The sequence below is a fragment of the Barbus barbus genome (genome assembly GCF_936440315.1).
Source record: "Barbus barbus genome assembly, chromosome: 41".
Classification (NCBI taxonomy): domain Eukaryota; kingdom Metazoa; phylum Chordata; class Actinopteri; order Cypriniformes; family Cyprinidae; genus Barbus; species Barbus barbus.
The window spans coordinates 17465986-17488788 of record NC_136719.1 but is presented as its reverse complement, the minus strand read 5'-3'; the positions used below and the strand labels follow the sequence as shown (position 1 = coordinate 17488788).

The 22803-nt window shown below is 36.8% G+C and overlaps 1 protein-coding gene across 2 annotated transcripts in view; it reads left to right on the top strand.

The window, feature by feature from the left end:
* The window catches only part of LOC306860834 (kinesin-like protein KIF1B), a 72281-nt gene extending 50724 nt beyond the window's left edge, over positions 1–21557 (top strand). Inside the window, exons 23-49 of one of the 2 annotated variants that reach the window (XM_079402783.1) lie at positions 241–343; positions 702–850; positions 1449–1627; positions 3267–3407; positions 4160–4411; positions 5958–6076; positions 6240–6325; positions 7400–7529; positions 8050–8194; positions 8337–8427; positions 8625–8743; positions 9688–9743; positions 12429–12537; positions 12726–12792; positions 13809–13893; positions 14063–14168; positions 16397–16511; positions 16603–16736; positions 17135–17196; positions 17902–18047; positions 18178–18420; positions 18546–18617; positions 18729–18829; positions 18909–19061; positions 19451–19643; positions 19735–19853; positions 21110–21557. In XM_079402783.1, coding sequence (XP_079258909.1) covers positions 241–343; positions 702–850; positions 1449–1627; positions 3267–3407; positions 4160–4411; positions 5958–6076; positions 6240–6325; positions 7400–7529; positions 8050–8194; positions 8337–8427; positions 8625–8743; positions 9688–9743; positions 12429–12537; positions 12726–12792; positions 13809–13893; positions 14063–14168; positions 16397–16511; positions 16603–16736; positions 17135–17196; positions 17902–18047; positions 18178–18420; positions 18546–18617; positions 18729–18829; positions 18909–19061; positions 19451–19643; positions 19735–19853; positions 21110–21152 — 3318 coding nt within the window. In that variant the 3' untranslated portion in view covers positions 21153–21557. The remainder of the gene's footprint in view (positions 1–240; positions 344–701; positions 851–1448; positions 1628–3266; positions 3408–4159; positions 4412–5957; positions 6077–6239; positions 6326–7399; positions 7530–8049; positions 8195–8336; positions 8428–8624; positions 8744–9687; positions 9744–12428; positions 12538–12725; positions 12793–13808; positions 13894–14062; positions 14169–16396; positions 16512–16602; positions 16737–17134; positions 17197–17901; positions 18048–18177; positions 18421–18545; positions 18618–18728; positions 18830–18908; positions 19062–19450; positions 19644–19734; positions 19854–21109) is intronic. The other variant, XM_079402781.1, reaches the window with a different exon arrangement.
* Positions 21558–22803: the final 1246 nt, after the last annotated feature.

The following is a 22803-nucleotide window of genomic DNA, read 5'->3' as shown; positions in this document are numbered from 1 at the left end:
TCTAGGGAGAAGAGACTTGGAGGTGAGCTTTTTCTACTTGAGCCACCTCACAATGCCCTAGCAACCCTAGAAGCAACATTGTCTTCATTGTCTATTTCTGTGTGCAAAATTAGTGGACTAGCACACAATTGATAAAGCTACAGTGTAACCATCCTCTTGAAGCGTCATCTCTCTAAGGTTCAGTGAGTGTTTGTCATGCTGAGATCCTGTCGTGTCTCTCTTCATCAAACCTTCTCAAAGGTATATGAGAGTAAACTGCAAGAGCTGCAGAAACAGGTGGAGACTCGCTCACTGGCTGCAGAGACCCCAGATGAAGAGGAAGAAGAAGAGGAAGAGGATGAAGGTAATGTATTTTAAATGCTAAAATCAAAATAAAGGTTTTGAGCTACTCTACATTTTTTTGCAAAAGAGGTTTATTTGCATTGGACATTGCGTAAGTAGGACATGTTCCTAAATCAACATTGTTTGAATCAAATTCCTGACCTAACTCTATCCATAACCTCAGCCCAACCAAAACCACCCAACAATCAGAGGAACATAGATAACAGACCAATAAACACCTGCACCTTTCACTATCCTTATAGTCTGACTGATTGAATGTTGTTCTAGGAACAATTAGGACGTCCTGCTTGGCAAAATCACAACCACTACAGTATACCACTGCCTTGCCATGTTTGAATGTTGTGCCTGTATTGTTGCAGTGCCCTGGACCCAGCATGAGTATGAGCTGGCCCAGTGGGCTTTCAGGAAGTGGAGATACCACCAGTTCACCTCTCTCAGAGACCAACTGTGGGGCAATGCTGTATACCTCAAAGAAGCCAATGCCATCAGTGTGGAGCTCAAGAAAAAGGTGCAGAAAACATTTGTCAGTCATCAAAACATTGAACTGTTTTTAACTTCTCCCAATGTGAAACCTTGAAAAAAGGAAAGTCTAGTGCTGCCACAACATGATGTAAAACTGTGTATGACTGAGTTTTTCATAGTGATGGCAGTTTACCAGGAAGTTCTGCTATATTCAGATTCTCAGACAGATCCCTGTTGCTTTTCTCATTACCCATGTGTCAGCTATCAACAGTTGTCTCATTAATGTCAAAAAACAGTTTCATCAGTTCTTTTTCTGTCACTTGCTTCACTTTTACATATTTATGCCTCTTTTTTCAGTTCATATGTGTATAACCTCATGTGTATAACCTGCTGTTCAGCCTTGAGATAAAAACATTTTTCTTATGATTTATAATGCACTCTAACTTTGTATTTATAGCTTCAGTGGGGCCAAAGGTGATTTTTAATTTGTTATTCATCAGCGTGTGGAAATCTAATGCTGTATTCAGCTTTGTTACATTAATTCAGTTTCCAAAAATGTCTGAACCTACAATCTTTCAGTCATCAACTCACATCATTCATCCTTGTTTATGCCCTTATGCCTCATTTACATGATCTATTTGTAGGTCCAGTTCCAGTTTGTCTTACTCACGGACACCCTCTACTCTCCACTGCCCCCGGAGCTGCTGCCTCCAGAACCAGAGAAAGAGCGTGACACCAGGCCTTTCCCTCGAACAGTGGTGGCTGTGGAGGTTCAGGACTTGAAGAATGGAGCCACTCACTATTGGTCCCTGGAGAAACTCAAGTAAGCCTCAGGATGCCAACCAGTCTGTGATCTACAGAGTTTTGCTCTTATTTCTCGTGCAATTATTATTTGGAACCATTCCATTTAGAAATCCCAAAGCTCTTTTAAATGTTCTTATTCATTTATTTTATTCATTTAACTTCAAAAGGAGTTTAAAGTGCTATTTGTCAGCTATTATTTGTCAGGGTGACATTTATAACAGAACATTTGCATGGCTCCTCACAAAACTTGTTCGAATGGAAATTAATTCACTGGGAACAAAGGAGTTCTGTCATTCAAGCAACTCCGAAGTCTGCTTCCCTTGTGGCCAGTCACATGACCATATTCCAACATGACATTCAACATGATATTCAAAATGCCTTATTTCAGGGATAGGCAACTTCGGTCCTGGAGGGCCGGTGTCCTGCAGAGTTTAGCTCCAACCCTAATCAAACATACCTGAAGAAGCTAATCAATGACTTCAAGATCACTAGAAAGTTACAGGCAGGTGTGTTTGATTAGGATTGGAGCTAAAATCTGCAGGACCGAAGTTGCCTATCCCTGCCATATTTTAACAGTTCAACCAGTGTAGTTTTATTGATATTGTTCTGTACAGACCGCTCCCACGATAGTTGATTGACAAGACCGTCTTACTTAGACCCGACCTGAGTGAGCTAAGAGCTGTCCGACATTGTGTCAGCTACGGTGCAGGGGAAGACAAGATGGCTCAGATTAAGCGATTGAAGTGTTTAGTTGTTGGATTTAATAATGAATATAGCAGTCGTCATTTACTCCAGACATCTGAGCCGCTGAAGGCAGAGGATTAAAGTTACTTTTGCTTTGAAGTGAATGCGTCGATCCCGATCTGCGTAAATGCGTCTATGTTCGCGCAAATCATTCGTGATCCAGCTTTATCTACAGAAGAAGTGAGTATAAAGGTTTTTATGAATCTTTGCAAATCGCCTTTCCTAATAATGTGCTAGTTAGCCAGTTTCGTGGCTGAAGTTTAGTATGCTCCATATATAGATGCCTCATTATCGACTGTTTCTTTGAGCGCATTGACTGTGCGAGTCTACAACAGCAAGTTATACGCCTGTATATCTTTGAATATTCACTGATTATTATGGTGAATGCGAGATGGCTGACGTGTCAACGTATCTAAGCAGTCGAATAGGGAATCTACACATATCTATGGTCTGCTCGTCACTCCACGGATGAGAGGGGCGGAGTCAGCAGATCTCACTAGCATTTAAAGCAACATTGACTAGATCAGCGTGCTGAAGACAGAGCTGATTTTTACAGGGTAAAGAACACTACCATTGAGAAATTTTAACCAAAGTATGTTATAGACTTTTCATTAAGACCATAAAGAATCATATCAACTTGTGTAAAATGGGCATCTGATGACCCCTTTAAAAAAAGAAAGAAAAACGATTGGCCCTGAATTTCCTCTTGGATTGTAGTACAAAAACACATTTTCTATGTAGGTGACAATAACATCACAGACAAGCACATCTGAATACTGAAATTACCTCATATTTGTATATAAATAAACTAATAACTAGTTGAAATGGCTTAAATGCAGCAATTGTAACATGGTGGTGTTTTTGTGATGTGCGATTAAAAAAAAAAAGTGACTTGACTTTTCATGTTCTTACAGGCTGAGGCTGGACCAGATGCGAGAGATGTATGACCGTGCAGGCGAGATGGCCTCATCCAATCCGAGTGAGGATATGGAGGGTGCTTTGACCGGTAGTGACCCGTTCTATGACCGCTTCCATTGGTTCAAGCTGGTTGGGAGGTATGCTAATCACCTAACCTTGTTTTATGATTTGAGAAATGATCGAGCATGGTAAACAGAAATCATTATGTCCTGTGGTTTTAAATACTGTGAAACTAGGTTTAATTCTTCACAAACATTTAGCATTTTTTGTGGTTAAAACAGGGTGCAAGTGTGTGAGAATTTTTGTTTTGTAAAGATCTGCTCCCTTAGTGAAAGAGGAAGCCCATAAATCATTCATGACATCTTTGTTTAGTCATTAACACTGTTAGTTTTCTCTTCATATTTAAATCACCCTTTTTATTCACATGATTGTTTGTTTGTTTGTTTTGCATTGTTTTCCCAATCATTATGTGCTTGTGTTTTGATGTATGCTGGTGTAGTTTATTTCTTTTCTTTTTTTAAATGCAATGTTTTCATCCATTTGTCATTATTTTAAACATTCATTTCACATGCAGATTATTTTTTGTTCTTCTGTGCACATTATACACTCTTTGTGATTTTTATTTTTATTTTTTATTTTTATTTTATTTATTTATTTTTGTCTCTTTTGTCTATGTTTTATTTCCATAATCAAAATTAGAACAGTTTCTATGATGTCTTTTGTAAAATTTTAAAACTTACTGCATTAAGTAAAAAATAGCAATTAATTATTCATGTACCTAATGTTTATTGTTTTCTATTGTAAAGTCATAGACCTTAAATGTGGGTCATTTAAATAATCCTGTAAACTCCTGCTTGTGCCTGCATCCTACCCACGCACCTTTTTTTAGCTCACCTATTTTTCACGGCTGTGTGAACGAGCGTCTGACCGACCGTACTCCCTCGCCCACCTTCTCCACCTCCGATTCTGAGATCACTGAGCTGGCTGACGAACGGCAGAGCGAGATGGAGGACTTCATGGATGACGAGGCTTTCGTGGATGACACCAGCTCAGACGCTGGGACCGAGGAAGGCTCTGACATCTTCAGCGATGGGCAGGACCCCTTCTATGACCGTTCCCCATGGTTCATCCTGGTGGGCAGGTTGGTGGTGGCCACTGCTCGGGGGGAAACCTGAAAAATGAGGGCTGGAAAGAGAATGAATGACAAAGAGAAATGGAGACAGATGTGTGGCTCAGTGTGCAGCTGTTAATGATCTAAAGATAATTTAGAGAATTAATTTTCTAGTCATGTGAGATCAGATCTGATCTATGAAACGGCTCACACGGCTATACCAGATTCCTCCTCCAGTTCTCCACAGCCTACATGTAACCGCCATCTGTCTGGTTTGGTTTAACATTAGCAGTCGAATCATTAGTACACATTTGTGTTTGTTTTCATCCATTGTATTTATTTTAATCGGGCTGTAAATCGATTAAAATGTGTTCTGGTTAGCATTCAAGAAAATTGATCAGAATGCACTGCTAATACAAAGAAACGCAAATGTAATAATATAAAAATTCAATAATAAAACCATGTTCCCAGCACTTTATGGACTTAATCTTATATATGCAGATTTTTAGCCACCGGCCTGCTGCATTTGTTCTCTGCTGGTGTTCACATTAACATTTTTATGAATGACAGTGTTTCACTTGTGGGTTATTATTGTACTTAGCCTTGATGGGAATTCAGTTTCAACATACAAGAATGCAAATTACTTTTGTTAAACATCCCATTCTGGATGTTTCCATGTATCCTATGGTCTTTCTCCTTTGACTGAGAAACAAGTGCTTTGCTAAGGACTATTTTGAATGCATAAGACACTTGAACACAAGGAATGTTCAGATCAGTTAGACAAAAAAATATCTAAGAGCTTTTAAAAAATAACATTAACAACATGTTGTATTAATCCCATCTGTTAACACATTGTTTGATTTACAGCCCCAGTTTCTTTATTTTTGTTAACTTAATCATTTATTGTGCTTGTATATTAAATTGTGTTTATTTGTTTAATGTTTTTATTTAATTTTGTGTGTATTCTTTTCATTTTCATTCAGTGTACTTAAGAGCTGTTATTTATCAGTCAGCTGTACAAGCGAGAAGGAGAGAGGAGAGAGGCAACATAGTCTGGATCGATGCAGAGGCGTAAATGGATCTGCGTCATTGATGCGCTACAGTGATAGCTCTCCTCCATCTTGGCCTTGAGGCTGCCTATGGGGGGAGGAGGAGGAGCTCTCTGACTGCAAACAGCTCCTGAAATTCAGACTATGTGTGCCCCCTAGCCTCTGAAAATATAAAATATTTTAATAAAATCTCTTATTTGGTTGCCCTTGTTTTTCTTTGCCATTCAATTTCAAGGTTGACTGATTAGTTTTCTGTCTTTTGTTATTTAGTGCTGTGTTTTGTTTGCGTCAGCTCTTTGTAAAAGTGTCTGACAGATCATATCCATTATTCTCTGATGGTGTTAATCAGGGTAATGGAGATGAACCCATGGCCCTGCAGTGAAAGGAAGTCACTGCGTAACTGCTCGGCTGTCTGTACCCACCATACTAATACATATGGTTCTTGGTACAAGTTGTGTGTGCATGAGACCAGTCAGGCGGCGACGGTTCTCAGGGCAGTACTATAATTGTCGTTCTTTTTCCTCCAGAGCCTTCGTGTACCTGAGTAACCTGCTTTATCCTGTGCCTCTGGTGCACCGTGTCGCTATAGTAACAGAGAAAGGAGAAGTGCGAGGATTCCTGCGAGTGGGGGTCCAAGCCATCGCTGGTGAGAGCTGCTCTATATTAATGAATTAATTAAGACTCAGCTCAGATTTAATTAAGCACATTTGATAATCTGATGTGCTTTATAAGCATTCAGTCCTTTAAGTTGTTTTTCAACTGATCTTTGGAACTTGTGTCCTTTTTCTTTGGTATTTGTGTTTTTGTAGCTGATGAAGAGGCTCCTGATTATGGATCTGGTGTGCGCCAGTCGGGCACTGCTAAAATTTCTTTCGACAATGAGTATTTTAAAAAGGTACAAGCCAGTCCAGCATTTGAGACAGTTTTTCCTCCTGAGTTTTCCTGTTATTTTAACATGAGTAGATGTATAGATGGCAAAATTTAAGAAACAAAAATCTGTGTATATGTATATCTAGTGATGGGAAGGTTACTTTGCAAATGTAATGGGTTACAGATTACAAAGTTACCCTATTTAAAATGTAAAAAGTAGTGTAACTGTTTTAATTACTTTTTTAAAGTAATGTAACTGATTACTTTTTGATTAATTTTCTAAAATTAAATGTAAATTTTGTTTCAATTTTTCTGAACTGTTAATCGTTTTTAAACATTTAAAGCAGGCAGGTTTAACCTTACAGTAGTACTCAACACTGATTACCGTCAGACTTTCGAAATCCTTCATCACTTGAATTAAGATTATAATAATTTAATTTTAAAGCACAGTCACCACAAAATCAGACTTTAGCACCTCTTTTTACTTTGAGATCATTCTGAGGTTAAATACAGATTTAAAATCATAACATAATATAGTTTAATAGCTATGATACTGTTTTTGAAATTGAGTCGTCGCATGGCTATAACAGGAAACGTAGGCATCTAACAATGCCTTAGGGAAAAAAACAAACTAAACTAGTTTAAAAAAATAAAGCGCATACACAAGCCCAAATAGGAAATAAAACTGTTATCAACTAAACGTATCTTATTCTGTCCTAAATTCCTGAAACATTGGTGTCTCATATTTTAAAGCAGTCAATGCAATTTTGGAAAGAACTCAATCAAATCTGTATGTGTGAAAATATTCAGATGTAGCCCTCATTGTAATCCTTAACATTTTCATAAGTAACTGTAATTTAATTGCAACTTTATTCTCAGTAACTGTAACGGATTACAGTTACATTTATTTAGCAATTAAATGATGTAATTCTGTAACATGTAACTAGTTATTCCCCAACACAATGTTGCCTCTAGTTTGACATTTGCACTTGTTTCTACAAGGTGAGAGTTGTTGGTGGTCATTTTTGGGATCGCTGCCTTTGTATTTTATTGCCTTTCTTTTTTTCCTCCTTCTCGCTTTTACTCTTTCACCATCCAGAGTGATTTCTCCTCCGTGGTCATGACCCGCTCTGGCTTCTCTTTGGAAGAGCTGCGTATTGTGGAAGGTCAAGGTCAGAATTCGGAGGTCATCACCCCTTCAGAAGAAATGAACAGAATAAATGACATGGGTGAGTGTAGATGCATAGTCCAGCTGGCAGCCCCTGAGTTCTGAACAAAGCCGTTCAGTCCGAGTGAAAAGAAATGCTTGCACATCCAGACGATGCTGTTGTGTTTTGCTATGTCTCATTTGATTTACAAAGCCTCAGTGACCTAAAAGCTTTGGGACCAAACTGATTCTTCTACAAGGTCAATACAAGAAATAAAAGACAGGTCAATAAAAGAAATCAGATTTATAGACACTGTTTATTAAAAATGTCAGATAATATTAAATAACTGTCAAGCTGGTCCAGTTTGCCAGAAGCATCCTCTAATAGTGGTGATAAATAGCTTAATTTAAAAAAATATATATAACTGCTTTCTATATAAAATTGTCATATAAAATAGTGTTTATAGAGATATTACTAGGAATACATACAAGAAATGCCCAAGAAAATCAACCAACATCAACAATTTCACATTAACCGTTTGTCGATCCTTTTACATAAACTAATGTTATGCATATTTGTACATGTGTTTTGTGTCTAAAAGACTTGAAGCTTGGGAACATGGACACAAAACTGGGCGACTGCTTGGCAGAGCATCTGGAAGTGGGCAGTATTTTCACTTTCCGCGTCACTGTTCTGCAGGCGAGCAGCATCCCGCCCGAGTACGCAGATATCTTCTGCCAATTCAAGTGAGTCAGGCTGTCTCTATGGCAACCCTTCTTTCCTGTCTCATTGGTCTTTATTCAGACAGAGCGCACACACTCCTCCACATAAATCACGCAATCGCACAGTCACGCTTCTCTCAGTAATCCTGTCTCATGCTGCCAACAGTTTCCTCCATCGTCACGATGAGGCGTTCAGCACCGAGCCCCTGAAGAACACAGGCAAAGGTGCCCCGCTGGGCTTTTACCACGTACAGAATGTAAGTGTTGAAAGCAGTGAGAGAAACAAGGTTTTGAGGAGGAAATTGAACATTATGGTGGCATAACCGACCCAGAGTTGTTCTCATTGAAGTATTTCATCAGGCTAGCTGCGTATACAGAATTATTCCTCATTATTACTCATTTTTAGGCAAATATGCATGTGTTGTCAACTTATTTATCTGGTTTTCACATCCAGATCTCAGTGGAGGTGACCGAGTCCTTTATTGAGTACATAAAGACCAAGCCAATTGTGTTTGAAGTGTTTGGCCATTACCAACAGCACCCACTGCATATTCATGGACAGGAAGTGGTCAGGTAACAACCTGTTGTCCAGCATCACAAATTTGATTAACATAATCATGTATTTAGCATGAAATCATTCAATATTTTGAGTACATTTCAGGGCCATAACCACATTGAGGGTGACTTTAAGGATGAATTTAAGGTGACATTAAGGGTCAATGGTATTTTTAAGTGACTGATGATGTAAAATTTTACAATTGTCAAATATGAAATGTAAACATCTTTTATAGTTTTTACAGTGCTGTAATGTTTATTTTTGTTTCAGTCTTGGTTTTATTGATAGATTTTGTTTTAGTTGACAATAACACTACATTGTACTTTAAATTATTCAGTTTAGACAGGAAAATAGTCTTTGTTGATATGACATTAAATATTTTTAACTAAATAAAGGAATGACAGGAAAGCTTTTAAAATGTCCAATGTAAGTTCTGTCAACACATTTTGTTATTTATTTTAACAAAGTCGATATTTTTTCCCTTTGTTATTGACAACGTTGATGGATCTTGATTTGTATTTAGCCCAGAATATTACATTAAATTATTACAGTGGATATATTAATAAAATAAGTAACTGAAACATATATATTGTATAGTAATAGTTGTTCTACAGCAGGAATCCTCAAATATGGCCCACGAGATCCACTCTCCTGCAGAGTTCAGCTCTAACCCTACTCAAACACACCTGAGCATGCTTATCAATGTCTTCAGCGAGTTTGATCAGGGTTGAAGCTGAAGTCTGCAGCGCATTGGCCCTCCAGGGAAAGATTTGAGGAACCCTGTTCTACAGCATATCTTAATTGTTGTAAAAAACATAGCGTGAAAATAGCAGGAAATAAATGTTCCCATAATCCTGACTATGTGGTTTTGTCCTTGGTGGACTGAATAAATTGGCATACAGATTGATTAAGATTATAATTATTTTTTACTTGTCTAATTAATATTTTGCTTCTCTTATAGCCCTTCTCAGCCTTCCAGAAAGTACTACCCCCCACCTATGCCTTTGTCTAAACCAGGTATGATGGCAACTACTATATAACTCAAAAATTACATCTCTATTTGTCTTCATAAAGACCGTCACATGTTCATTAAGTCAGCTTGAAGGGTCTTAAATTTGCATAAGTAATAATAAAGCAGATTCCTTGAATAATCCTCGCCCGGAGTTGTATTCTCCTCTATCTCCCTTCTAATTATTAGTGTAATTCATGACATGATTCATTAAACGAGGAACTACCTCGCAGTTCGTAATGCTGTAATCTGTAACTCTTTCGTTTGATATGGTTATCTCTTCTCAAAAGGGCTCCGGATCGCATTTATGCAGCAAGTTAGTTTGAAAGACGCAGCTGTCAGCCGTTCCTGTCCAGACTGTTGTTTTTTTGAACAAATCTCCCTTTGCGACCAAAAATAAAACGGAGGCTGTAGCCTTGAAGTGTCATCAATCCTGACGGTGTATTGATCTTCACCCCGAGCTGTCAGTCTTTTATATGGCGACATGAATCTAGAGGTGCTACAGCTCAGTTGGAGATAATTGGAAAAGCTGTAGAGCTCTGTGATTTATAGATTGTAGATTCAAAGTGTAAAAAACCCTCTTTTAACACCTGTCATATAAAATTTCATTCAAAGATCTGTTAAAAGTGGTTTGAGTCTCCATGTGCCACTCAGGAATTGAAATAATAATAATAATAATCACCTAAAAAGGTAGGAATTTTATAGCTTAAGATAAAATAATGTAAATGGCATTTGACAGCCAAAAAGTGTCAATTTCTACTAACATTTTGAACATTATATTTAGTTTCTTTATTTTGTGTATATAGAATATTTCTATATAATTTGTTTTAATAGTAAATATACATTTAATGTGTTTATTATATATAATGCATTAGTGTTTAAACGTTTGGTGTTAGTACAATTTATTTATTTTATTAAGTAGTCTCACCAAGACTCCATTGATCAAAAATACTGTAATATTGTGAAATATTATAACCATTTAATCAACAGTTTTCTTTATTACATTTCAAAATGTAATTTATTCCTGTGACAGCAAATCTGAATTTTCAGCAGTCTCCAGTGTCACATGATCCTTCAGAAATCATTATAATACGATGATTTGGTGCTCAAGAAACACTTATTAGCAGCAATGATGAAAAAACTGTTGTGCTGCATATAATATTTTTGTAAAAACATTGATACTTTTTTCTCTGACAAATAGAAAATTCAAAAGCAGCATTTATAAAAAAACAAAAAACATACATATACATATACATATACATATATATATATATATATATATATATATATTAGTAACAATGTACTGTATAAGTATTTACTGTAAATTTTTGATCAGAAAAAGAAAACTTGCTAAACCTAAAAGTGTCATTTATTTTGAAGATAAAATATAAACATGGACTACCATTCGAAGTGGAATTTATTATCTTCAAAATAAATTCCACTTTGAATGGTAGTCCATATTTTTATGTTTTATCTTCAAAATAAATGTCACTTTGATATATAAAATTGTTATAATGCAGACATTTTTGTTAAATTTTTTAAATTAAGCGTCCAAATAGTTTTTGGGGCAACTGCATACTTCATCGTTTCCATTTCTGACATACATTTAACTCCATCTTTGTCTCTTTCATTTCAATCCTCATCCTCACCACTCTCACCTGGTGCCATCTGCCTAGACCACACACGTAAGATCGAGTTGATCAGGTACCTGATGAGCGGGTACATGCACGGCCAGGTGTTGGACACGCTCTCAGAGCACGCCAACGCACTGGCCTCCACGGCCGTCGCCAGCCTGGAGGAAGGGGCAGATGAGCTGTCCCACTTCCCCTTCCTCCATGTACCCAACAGCCCCGTTCTCAGAGTGCGCAAACACGACGGTTGGTACAGAGCCTCAAAGGCGCAGATTAGTGAAGATCGATAGTGATTGGCTCTGTGCTGTGCTTTAATGTACTGTGACTCTAGTGTCGCCCTTCATCCCCACCCGATGACAGAATCCCAGTGGATGTTCTTTTAAATGTAGATATTCCTGATCCTGAATAAGCTAGAAAGGCTTTTCCTTGAGCTGCTGTGTTTTTAAGTGTCACTCTCCCTTATTTTCCCTCCCTGGTTGATCTAGACTGCAATGACAGCTGATTGGTGTTTCCTTTTGCGTTACTTCGAAAGCGTACTGCTAATTAAATCATGTTAGGTGTTTTCCATATGTTCTTTCTAGCATCCCTCCAGAAGCTTTTTTTACACGAATGACACGAGTTACACAAGTGTTTTTCTTCCGTCTCTGAGCATAAGTTTTCCTGCAGCTTTCCCCCAGTGCCATTGTCTCCCACTTCATCATACTGTAAACTCAGCAGACGGCTGCAGGAAATGGAGTGCCGCCCTTCAGCTGCAGTTTTAGGAACAAATCGGGCTGTATTGATTTTCCCGATGTAGTGTAGAATTTCTAGTGGCCGGTTTTCCAAAGCCTACATATGACCCTCCTTTAAGCTGATGCTTTGTGTTTTCTCACATTACGAGACTCGTGCTCATATTGTTTGTCACATTCAGCGTTTTTTATGGATATTTTTTATGGATTTTGGATATTTTTATTTGGATATTAGAATCTGACCTTTTTAGTAAAGAAATTAGGCTTTTTTTTTAAGAATCAGCCATATGGCACACAGTACTCCCGTCCTATTAATATTCTACTTTCCTTGCAGTGCCAGCCACCAAACTGAACACCATTACCAAGTCTAACCTGGGTCAGTGTGTGAGCAAGTATGACCTGCTGGCCTGGTTCGAGATCAGTGAACTGGAGCCCACTGGAGAGTAAGTGAACCATATTTATATCTACATGCAGGCCTGAAATATTTGGTTGAAATGTTTTTATTCTGACTTCTCAATTTGTATATTTATTTTAAATTTGTTCGTAATATGTTGTACAAGTAGTTTTGTATAAATATGTTGCTATAAAGTCTGTTTGTGATTTTATATCAATTGTGTGTTGTGTATTGCAGTTATATCCCAGCAGTAGTAGATCACACAGGAGGTCTTCCCTGTCATGGCACGTACCTTTTGCACCAGGTATTTATTCTTTCTATTAATGCTTTAATAGGAGTATAAATAGTTGCTCTTAAAATGAATGGTTTCAATTCTTCTTTTGACATTATTATCATTACCTAATTATATTTATACATTACCAGTCAAAAGTTTTTGAAAAGTAAGAATTTTTTTTTTTTTTTAAGTCTCTTCTGCTCACCAAGCCTACATTTATTTGATCCAAAGTACAGAAAAAACAGTGAAATTTTGAAATATTTTTACTATTTAAAATAACTGTTTTCTATTTGAATATATTTTAAAATGTAATTTATTCCTGTGATTTCAAAGCTGAATTTTTAGCATCATTACTCCTGTCGCACGATCCTTCAGAAATCATTCTAATATTCTGATTTGCTGCTCAAAAAACATTTATTATTATTATTATTATTATTATTTTGAGAACAGCTGAGTATAATTTTTTCAGGTTTCTTTGATGAATAGCGAGTTCAGAAAAACAGCATTTATCTGAAATAGAAATCTTTTGTAGCATTACACATGTCTTTATCATCACTTTTGATCAATTTAAAGCTTTTTAAATAGTAAAAATATTTCACAGTATTGCTGCAAATATATGCAGGCTTGGTGAGCAGAAGAGAATTCTTTAAAAAACATTAAAAAGCTTACTGTTCAAAAACGTTTGACTGGTAGTGTATACATTCAAATATATGCTTTACATACAAATTTGATGTACTAGAAACATGCAAAAGCAATAGATTAGAAAAATGTATGAAAAACACGGTGCATAATATATTAAATTATAATTGAATATTACAATTCTATTATCAATTCATTACATTTTCATAGATCTGTGTATTGCAATGCACTTTGGTCTTGTGCATCATGTTGTTCTGCCTCCCTGTTTTATTAATATTGAATTCTCTCTGCAGTTGCTGTCTGTAAATCTGTAGTTTAGCTTAAGGATAATGTTCAGTGTCCTTAGCCAAGGACATATAAATGATTCAAATTGAGATTGCTTTTAGTAACCTGTGTTATGTTTTCAGGGCATTCAGCGTAGAATAACAGTCACTCTGATCCATGAGAAGGGCAGTGAGCTGCATTGGAAGGACGTCAGAGAGCTGGTGGTTGGTCAGTATAATGAATTTTGCTCTAAAATCTTAAATTGAAGAAATAATTTCTGTTAGCAGAGCTGAATTGTTCTGTTGACCAATCAGAAGCCAGGACCTGATATAACCATTTTATAAAGAGTATAATAAAGGCTACGGCCATCTCACATCGATTGTTGTGTCTGTTGTAGGTCGAATTAGAAATAAGCCAGAAGTGGATGATTCGGCTGCAGACGCAGTCCTCTCTCTCAACATCATCTCAGCTAAAAACTTGAAATCTTCTCACAACTCCAGCAGGTATGTTTAGTTTAGTTTGTTTATATAGCACAATAAAACAACAGTTGTTGACCATTGTGCTGTACAAAAATTGTAAAATCAAAATAATAAAACCCCAATCAAAACAATAAAACTGCATACATGCAGAGGAAAAACAAGCTCAGGATGACTCAAATATTATAAACTTTTCTAAAAGGTGGATTTTCTGTAGGGATACTTCTAATAGGAAAAAATGTAGGCTATTCCACAATTTGGGGCCAACTATGGCAAGTTTCCTTTTCTTTTTAACCATGATCTGGGAACCTTTAACAGTTTCTGATTTGATTACCTTAAACATCTAGCATATATGTTAACAGTCACAAGTTCAGATAAATAACCACGTTGTTTGCTCTCCACATTTGTCAGCTTATTAAATCAAGTGTCAAGTACAATTCATCTGTCTGCAGTCAGTGGAAAGTTTCTTAACAGCATAAGGTCTGCAACTGCTCTGCTCACCTAATGCAAATGCACTTACCTAACTGCTTAGAATTCAGGAGAGCATGTTGAATATGAGTCACTGTTGGCGTCAGTGAGAGGGAAAAATCCTGCAGGGAGCAAGAGAGCCAGCTAGTGGACCAACCAAGAAACAGCAATTTAACCAATATGTCCCAATGTGCCCCATACAGCTCTATTTATTATGAAAATGTGCTTGTGTTCTTTTAATGATGCCAGTTCGCTTTATTTTCCATTTATTTCCTTTGCCTGTTTAATCTGAATGCTGCTTTTTGTCTTTTAATTTGTGATTATTTCTGTTGCCTGACTGTTTGTGCTTGTTTTGTCTCTTTTTGTTCTCGTCCTTTTCCTGCTGCGGTTGGACTCTTGGTTTTGCCCAGCCTTTGTATTGATAGCGATATAGCTAGGTATCAGAACCACCTCATAAAGCATTTTTACCATTAAAGTGCTTTATGTGACATTTGCGATCTGTAGGTGTAGCAGTAGCAAAATGATGTACCTGTCATTGTTTTTCTGCTGCTCTCTGAACTCATTCTACATGATAGTATGAGTTAAGGAGAATTTGCAAAGGAGCTTTTTTGATATATATTTGCTATATTTAAATGCAAAATTAAAATGTTATTCTATTGGCCCTGAACAATTTAAACTTGAAATATGAAAATTGCCATGATATTACATTTAACAAATGTAAATATTAAGTGATTTATACCCCACAGGAAAAAAAAAGTTTTGTAACTTGTTTTTTATTTGTTTTCAATGCAACAAACCATTCTTTTTAAATTTAATTATGCTCTGCATTCACTATATTACTAAATTTGGCTTGTTAGCAGCTACGTCGATGAGTCTAGATACAGACGCAGGCAAGCCTTTATGCATTTATCTGCCATTTAAACAGTGAAATTAGAACAAGAGAGGGAGGTGAGTGAGTGGAGAAAGAGATACAAGGATATTTGAGGATGAGTCACCTGCAGCTATCTCTCTATTTCTCTCCGTCTCAATGTCTGTTCATATAGATCTTGTGCCTTTGCTTATGGTCATCACTGTAGTCCTGAGTCACACACAAGCACTCTGCTTCAAGCTCACAGCAGATCATTAATAATGTAGCACCTGTCAACACTCTTGTGTTGTTAATCGCTATGTGACTCAAACACATCAACAAACTATTTAGGCACCGAGATCTCCCAACACCGCGTGATGCAGCTGGCATTACACCTAATGTTTTTCAGTGTTAGAGGAGATTGCCTGTCCATTAGCACCATCTGTTAGCTGAAAGTATGTAGGCAGCAGAGCTAAAATTCACTGCCATGTGCAGTTTAAAGTCAGCATGAAATCAAAATGAAACCCATTTACTTTAATTCATATTTTTGGTATTACTGTGAATAATTCATTGGTGAATGTTAAATAAATAGTGTTAAACGTTAAAGGAAGTAAATGCTACTGGTATACTACTGTTTAAAACAGTTAACAGTTGTGTAACTTTTCATGATCCAGTCTATTCCCAATGGATAAATCCTGCCCTACATTTTTTTTTCCTCTCATTGTATATTTAGTTTCTCTCAGAAGTGTCTTATTACAGAAGTAAAGTGGGATGTGAATATCATTTCATGTTGTCTTTAAGCACATCCACACTCAAACACATGCTCAAACAATAGTGTACGACGCAATTAATCAATTCAGCACCAGTAAATATCTAAAATATAATTCTATGGATATTGTTTCTGAAGCCTAATAAATCTAATGTTTTTCTTCCTGTTCAGGACGTTCTACCGGTTCGAGGCTGTCTGGGACAGCTCCCTGCACAACTCTCTCCTTCTGAACCGCGTCACTCCCTACGGAGAGAAGATTTACATGACCCTGTCAGCCTATCTTGAGGTCAGCCTCGACTCTTTTCAAACGACTGGTTCTTTAGAAAGAGGTTAAACAGTATATAGTATTGACATATGTACTAACCACTCCCCTGCAGCTTGATCACTGCATCCAGCCGGCCATCATTACCAAGGACATCTGCATGGTTTTCTACTCCAGAGATGCTAAGATCTCTCCTCCACGCTCCCTGAGGAACCTGTTCGGCAGTGGCTACTCCAAAACCCCCGACTGGTAAAAAAAAAAGAAAAGAAAATAAAAAGGCTTATTTTATGTCTCTTACCACAATAAAAAAAGCTCAAATGTCTCTAAAGGTTAATGTACATAAAATACTTTTAGGACACATCCTGCATTTTGGCATGCATTTTAGCAAGTCTTGTCAAAGACTACATGTAATATTTATACTTTTAAATTAATTTCTTATACTGTAGGACCATTTAAAATTAATTAGTGAAGGCATATTAAAAATGGTGAAAATGAAATGGTAACTAGTTGCAGGACATATAAGTTTTATGCTGAAATTGTGGACATCTTATTCATCAACTCTCTTGAAATGTGAGTCTCTCCAGAAATGTGCTTTTTGTTCAAGTTAAGAAATTTGCTAACACTGTTCTCTGATGTTTCCATTACAGTAATAAAGTGACTGGAATCTATGAGCTTAGTTTATGCAAAATAGCTGACACAGGAAGCCCAGGTAAGATATTATTGAAAATACTAGCCGTTTGTTCAATTTGAGAAAAAAAATAAATAATGTTTTTTTAGCAAGGATGCATTAAATTGATCAAAAGTGACAGAAATGTTTTGTAACATTAGAAATATATTTTCTGTTTATAAATAAATGCTGTTCTTTTGAACTTTACATTTATCAAAGACTTGATTAAACACTTGGTTTTCAACATTGATGATAATAAGAAAGATTTCTTGAGCAGCAAATCGGCATATTAAAATAATTTCTGAAGGATCGTGTGATGCTAAAGACTGGAGTAATAATGCTGAAATTCAGCTTGCCATCATGAAGTATATTTTAAAATGTAAAAAAAAAAAAAGCAGTAATGTGAAATTGTAATAATTAAAGTTTAATGTATTTTGATCAATAAATTCAGCCATGGTGAGCATAAGAGACTTATTTTGATAACATTAAAAAAATTATCAACCACAAACTTCTGAACGGTATTGTAAATTATTTATGAAGAATATTTATAAAAATATTTTACAAATAATTTATAAACATATAATACAGACATCAGGGGAAAAAAACTTTGAAACACATTTCAAAGGTTATGATTTTTTGAATATATAAAATTTATTATTTTTCTAGTTTACTCAGTGTAATATTAGGGATTTTGCATATTGATATATTGGACCTGCTATATTGAATAATTTCATTGTTCATTTTCAGGTATGCAGCGACGGAGACGAAAGGTTCTGGATACATCTGTGGCCTATGTGCGTGGAGAGGAGAACCTGGCCGGTTGGAGACCCAGAGGAGACAGTCTGATCCTGGAGCACCAGTGGGAGCTGGAGAAACTTGAGCAGTTGCATGAGGTGAGGACAGAAGACAAAAGATCACGACTGAGCACTACCACACTTCTTGCTGCCTGTGGTCATCTGCATAAGAATATCTGACAGGCAGTGGTGATCTCCAGACACTGATGCCCATTTCTGTCCATGTTAGGTGGAGAAGACACGCCACCTGCTGCTGCTCCGTGAGAAACTGGGTGAGACGGCTCCTCCTAAATCCCTGAGCGACTCTCTGTCTCCCAGTCTGAGCAGCGGCACCCTCAGCACCTCCACCAGCATCTCTTCCCAGATCTCCTCCACCACCTTTGAGAGCGCCATCACGCCCAGTGAGAGCAGTGGATACGACTCCACAGACATCGAGAGCCTGGTAGACCGCGAGAAGGAGCTGGCCACGAAGGTAAGAAACCTCCTTTAAAAAAAAAAATCAGATTGTAAATACTCGTTCCATTTTAAAGTCAAATATGAGATATTTCTGGTTTATTGTGTGACACAAGATGTGTGTTTGTCTTTTAATTTTTGCAGTGCCTCCGTCTCCTGACACACACTTTCAACAGTGAATACAACCAGATGTGCGACAGCATCAGTGACTGCAAGGTATCCTCAACTTGAACAATGAAAAACTACCAGTTTTGTGTGAATTGGAACACATCCGCTTGAATTAATAAAAAAATTATTAATAAAAAAACTGTTTTCTGTTTCTTTCAGTTGTCGGATATCTCTCCTATGGGCCGTGATCCATCCGTCACCAGTTTCAGCAGTGCTACTCTCACACCCTCCTCCACCTGCCCCTCTCTGTCAGACTCTCGGTATGCACGGTTCACAAACAATAAGCTCAAAATACAGTCTTCTAAAAGTTAAGGATCCTAAAACATCTGTCTTGTCCAGGACCCCTGAAGCTAACTCTCGTGCCACCAGCCCCTCATGCTCAGACTATGAGAACTTCCCCATGGTGCCCATTCTGGAAACGTCCTACCTGGCCCGCGCCGGCAAACATGAGTTCCTCAACCTTGTGCCTGATATTGAGGAAATGAGACCTGGGTGAGAGTTTTGATTATAGCTGACACATTTATTTTTGTTTTTCCATTCTCACAACAATCAAGATGAATTTGAACACCTAAATCATTCAGTTAAGCTGTTTTGTGTCATAGTTTCCTTTAGGTCTGCAAAACGATTAATTGTGATTAATCGCATTCAAAATAAGTTTGTTTACATACTATGTGTGTGTACTGTGTATATTTATTATGTGTGTATATATAAATACACAAACATGCATGTACATGTAGACATGTATACACATACATGTATATAAACTTATTTTGAATGTTATTAATCGCGATTAATTGTTTGCAGCCCTAGTTTCCTTTAATGGGGCAGCAGACATTGTATAGTAATATGCTGGACTGACATGTCCTCTTGTGTTCACTCAGGTCTGTGGTATCTAAGAAGGGATTCCTCAGTTTCATGGAGCCCCGCTCCAACTCCTGGGTGAAGCACTTTGTGGTGGTTCGTCGGCCATACGTGTTCATCTACAACAACGACAAGGACCCAGTAGAGAGGGGAGTGCTGAATTTATCCACTGCCCAGGTGGAATACAGTGAAGACCAACAGGCCATGCTCAAGGTAAAGCCTCACCCGCTATGTGGAAATCCACTGCTTTTCCTGTAATATGTGTCAGTTGAATGCCTGATTGTTGCTGTTTGATGGCTTGCAGACGCCTAATACATTTGCTGTGTGCACCAAGCACAGAGGGATCCTCCTCCAGGCCAACAATGACAAAGACATGAACGACTGGCTGTACGCCTTTAACCCACTGCTAGCAGGAACAATAAGGTACACATCCCAACTTTTCACAGAAGCCTAGATCATCTAGAATTAACCTAGTCTAGTCTGGACCAAACTGACCACCTCTTTGAAAGGGGTTCTTTTCTGGTCCTCTCTGGAAAAAAATCAAACATTTAGTGTCCCTAAAAGTAATGGAATTGCATTGTGTAACAAAATATAAATCTGAGTGGCATTTATTTTACAGGAATGTGGCACAAACAAATGCTTAACTATATAATATATAAACACACCAGGGTTATTATAGTTAACTAAAACTAAAACCAAATATGTTTCATGAACTACAATAAACTGACAATATATGCATTATTTTTCAGCAAATCTTGTGAAATTTGTGAAATGTGAAAAGACTACGTGGAATATTAATACTATTAAAGTAATTTCTTATACTGTAGGACTATTTTAAGTTAATTAGTGAAGGCAACATTTTAAAAATGGTGAAAATTAAATGGCAAGCATATATTAGCTTACATTATTTTCTTGTAGTGTAATAAAGAAAAAACTAATATAAATTCATTAATTAAACTATAAAATAAAATACAAACTAATTAAAATAGTAATACAAACTCTTGTATCTCTTTGATACTGAAATTACATAAATACACACATTAATTGTGTTATTAATTAAATTATTTATATAAATATTATAAACATTATAGGCATTTAGAAATATAATTTTAAAGAAATATAGTTAGCTATATAACATAAAAATAATTGGATGATTCTTTTATTTTATAAGTTCATATTACTATAATAATCACAATAATAAAAAATGAATTACATATCTGTAGAGAGAAAGAGAAAAATGATTTAGAAAAGTTCAGTTGTTAACAGATGCCACTTGGTTTCATGTTTTGTTTCTAAGAGTCACATTCAGGCTTTGTGTGTGTGTGTGCGCGTGTTTATGAGGACACAAATTTGTATAATGACATGGGTATGACAGAGGTATTACAATATGAAGGAGGTTTATGAGGACACTGCCTATGTCCCCGTAATTCAAAAGGCTTAAAAAACATACTAAATGGTGTTTTTTTGAAAATCTAAAAATGCACAAAGTCTCCTGTGAGGGCTAAGTTTAGTTGTAGGGTTGGTGTAGGGCAATAGCACACACAGTTTGTTCAGTATAAAAACCATTACGCCTATGGAGAGTCCCCATAAACCACAAAAACCAACGCGTGTCTGTGTGTGTGTGTGTGTTTCCCCTCAATTTTCTCTGCTCACCTGACACTTTCTGTGTTTTCCTACAGGTCAAAGCTGGCGAGGAGACGGTCCAGTCTGATGAAGAACTGAACAAGCGTGCACACGGAGATAGTGCTCACTTCTCTCTGTCTACCTTTACAACGTACCAAGTGTGTTAACACTTCTAAATCTGTGTGGTTCTTAACGGTTTCTCTTGTATGTAGACCTGTGGTTCTGTTCTCCTCTCCAGCAAATGAGTTCAGTCCCCCCCCCTCTCTGTATTGTGTTATTGATTGGATTTATTCTGTCTTCAGTTTTGTTCTTTGTCATAACTGAACCTCCTTCAAGTAGCATGTTGTAATAGTCTATTTGTGTGTGCACGAATCTTCAGAGCAGGTTCTGCTTTCTCTTGAGTTGCTCTCGTCTGGAAACTTCATCCTTACAGTGTTGTCTGCCAGGAACATCTTACCCTCAGGAGAAAGTTGATTTGCTATAAAATGCCCTTAGGCATTGAGTAAAAAAAAATATATGTTAATAATAAGAATATAAATAATATCTAAAATATTCTGTATTTAATTATCACAAAATCAACTTTCTCTATAAGTAAATATACAAAACAAAAACAAATAGCTTTGCTCCAGATATTGCTTAAAAGATTTTTAAATGGACCAAAGCACTTCTTGAAGATGCTTAATTTTCTAAAAGAAATTGACCCTTAAACTGAATGTTATTGCAGTATTGGTTTCATGGATTTGCTGAATCAATGCAAGCCGTGGTAGTTGGGACATTGACCATGTACATACAGCGTTTCCGCGCAATGTATTTGCTTAACATTAATTCCACATATCAAGGACATAAAACATACCATTAGCAAAGTACAGTATGTAATCATAAGGCATATAATAACAGGGAAAGAAAATGATGATGATCTCTCACATATCACTCTTTCGGTAGCCTACAGGTGTATTCTGCTCAATTTAAATGATTTCCTCAGTAGATTAGGTAAAAAAAAAAAATGGTGCAAAAGAATTACCTTAACACAGAACAACTGACCGAATGAATCCATTTGTACATAACGTTCAGGATTACTGTGCTTAACGCTACTCATGACAAGACATGATGCATTATGGGTTTCTGTCCTTGTTACTGTATTACTGAAACCATTTTCTGGCAGTTTTAGCAAGAAAGATCTGATGGTTTTGCCTCTTTGGAGTCCAAATGGTTGAGTGAGATACTGATTTGATGGGCCACAGTTACGAAATGAAGGATTGAATTATTTGTGTGGTTTATTTTTTCTCGAGTCAGCATTAAACCAGCCTTTATTCCCCTTGAGAATGAGCAGGATCACTTTTTAATATTATTGAACATTTATCATATATCTCTACTGATTATCTTAACTTATTTTTTTATTAACATGTGATCAGTGTTTTATATTATACAGTGGAAGGCAAGAAGGGCACTTTTCCTCATTTTTATTCAGCTGTTCTTCTTTGCTTATTTGAACAGACTAAGTTTGACCACTAAAACAGTTTGATCACTGTCAGTAGAAATTGGGCCATTTATGCAGTTCACTGCAGTGCAGTGTGCATCTGCAGTGAGGAAAAAGGGATGGTAGTGTTCTGCTTTTTTAATGTTTTTGTTTTGAAAATCTTTGCTCTGTGCGTTTGAAGACATGCAGTCAAGACACAAATGCTGAAGTTAACAGTGATTCAGTTTGATGGTGAAGTTTCAGCCGTTTGGTTGAGCATATTAACAGTCCTCT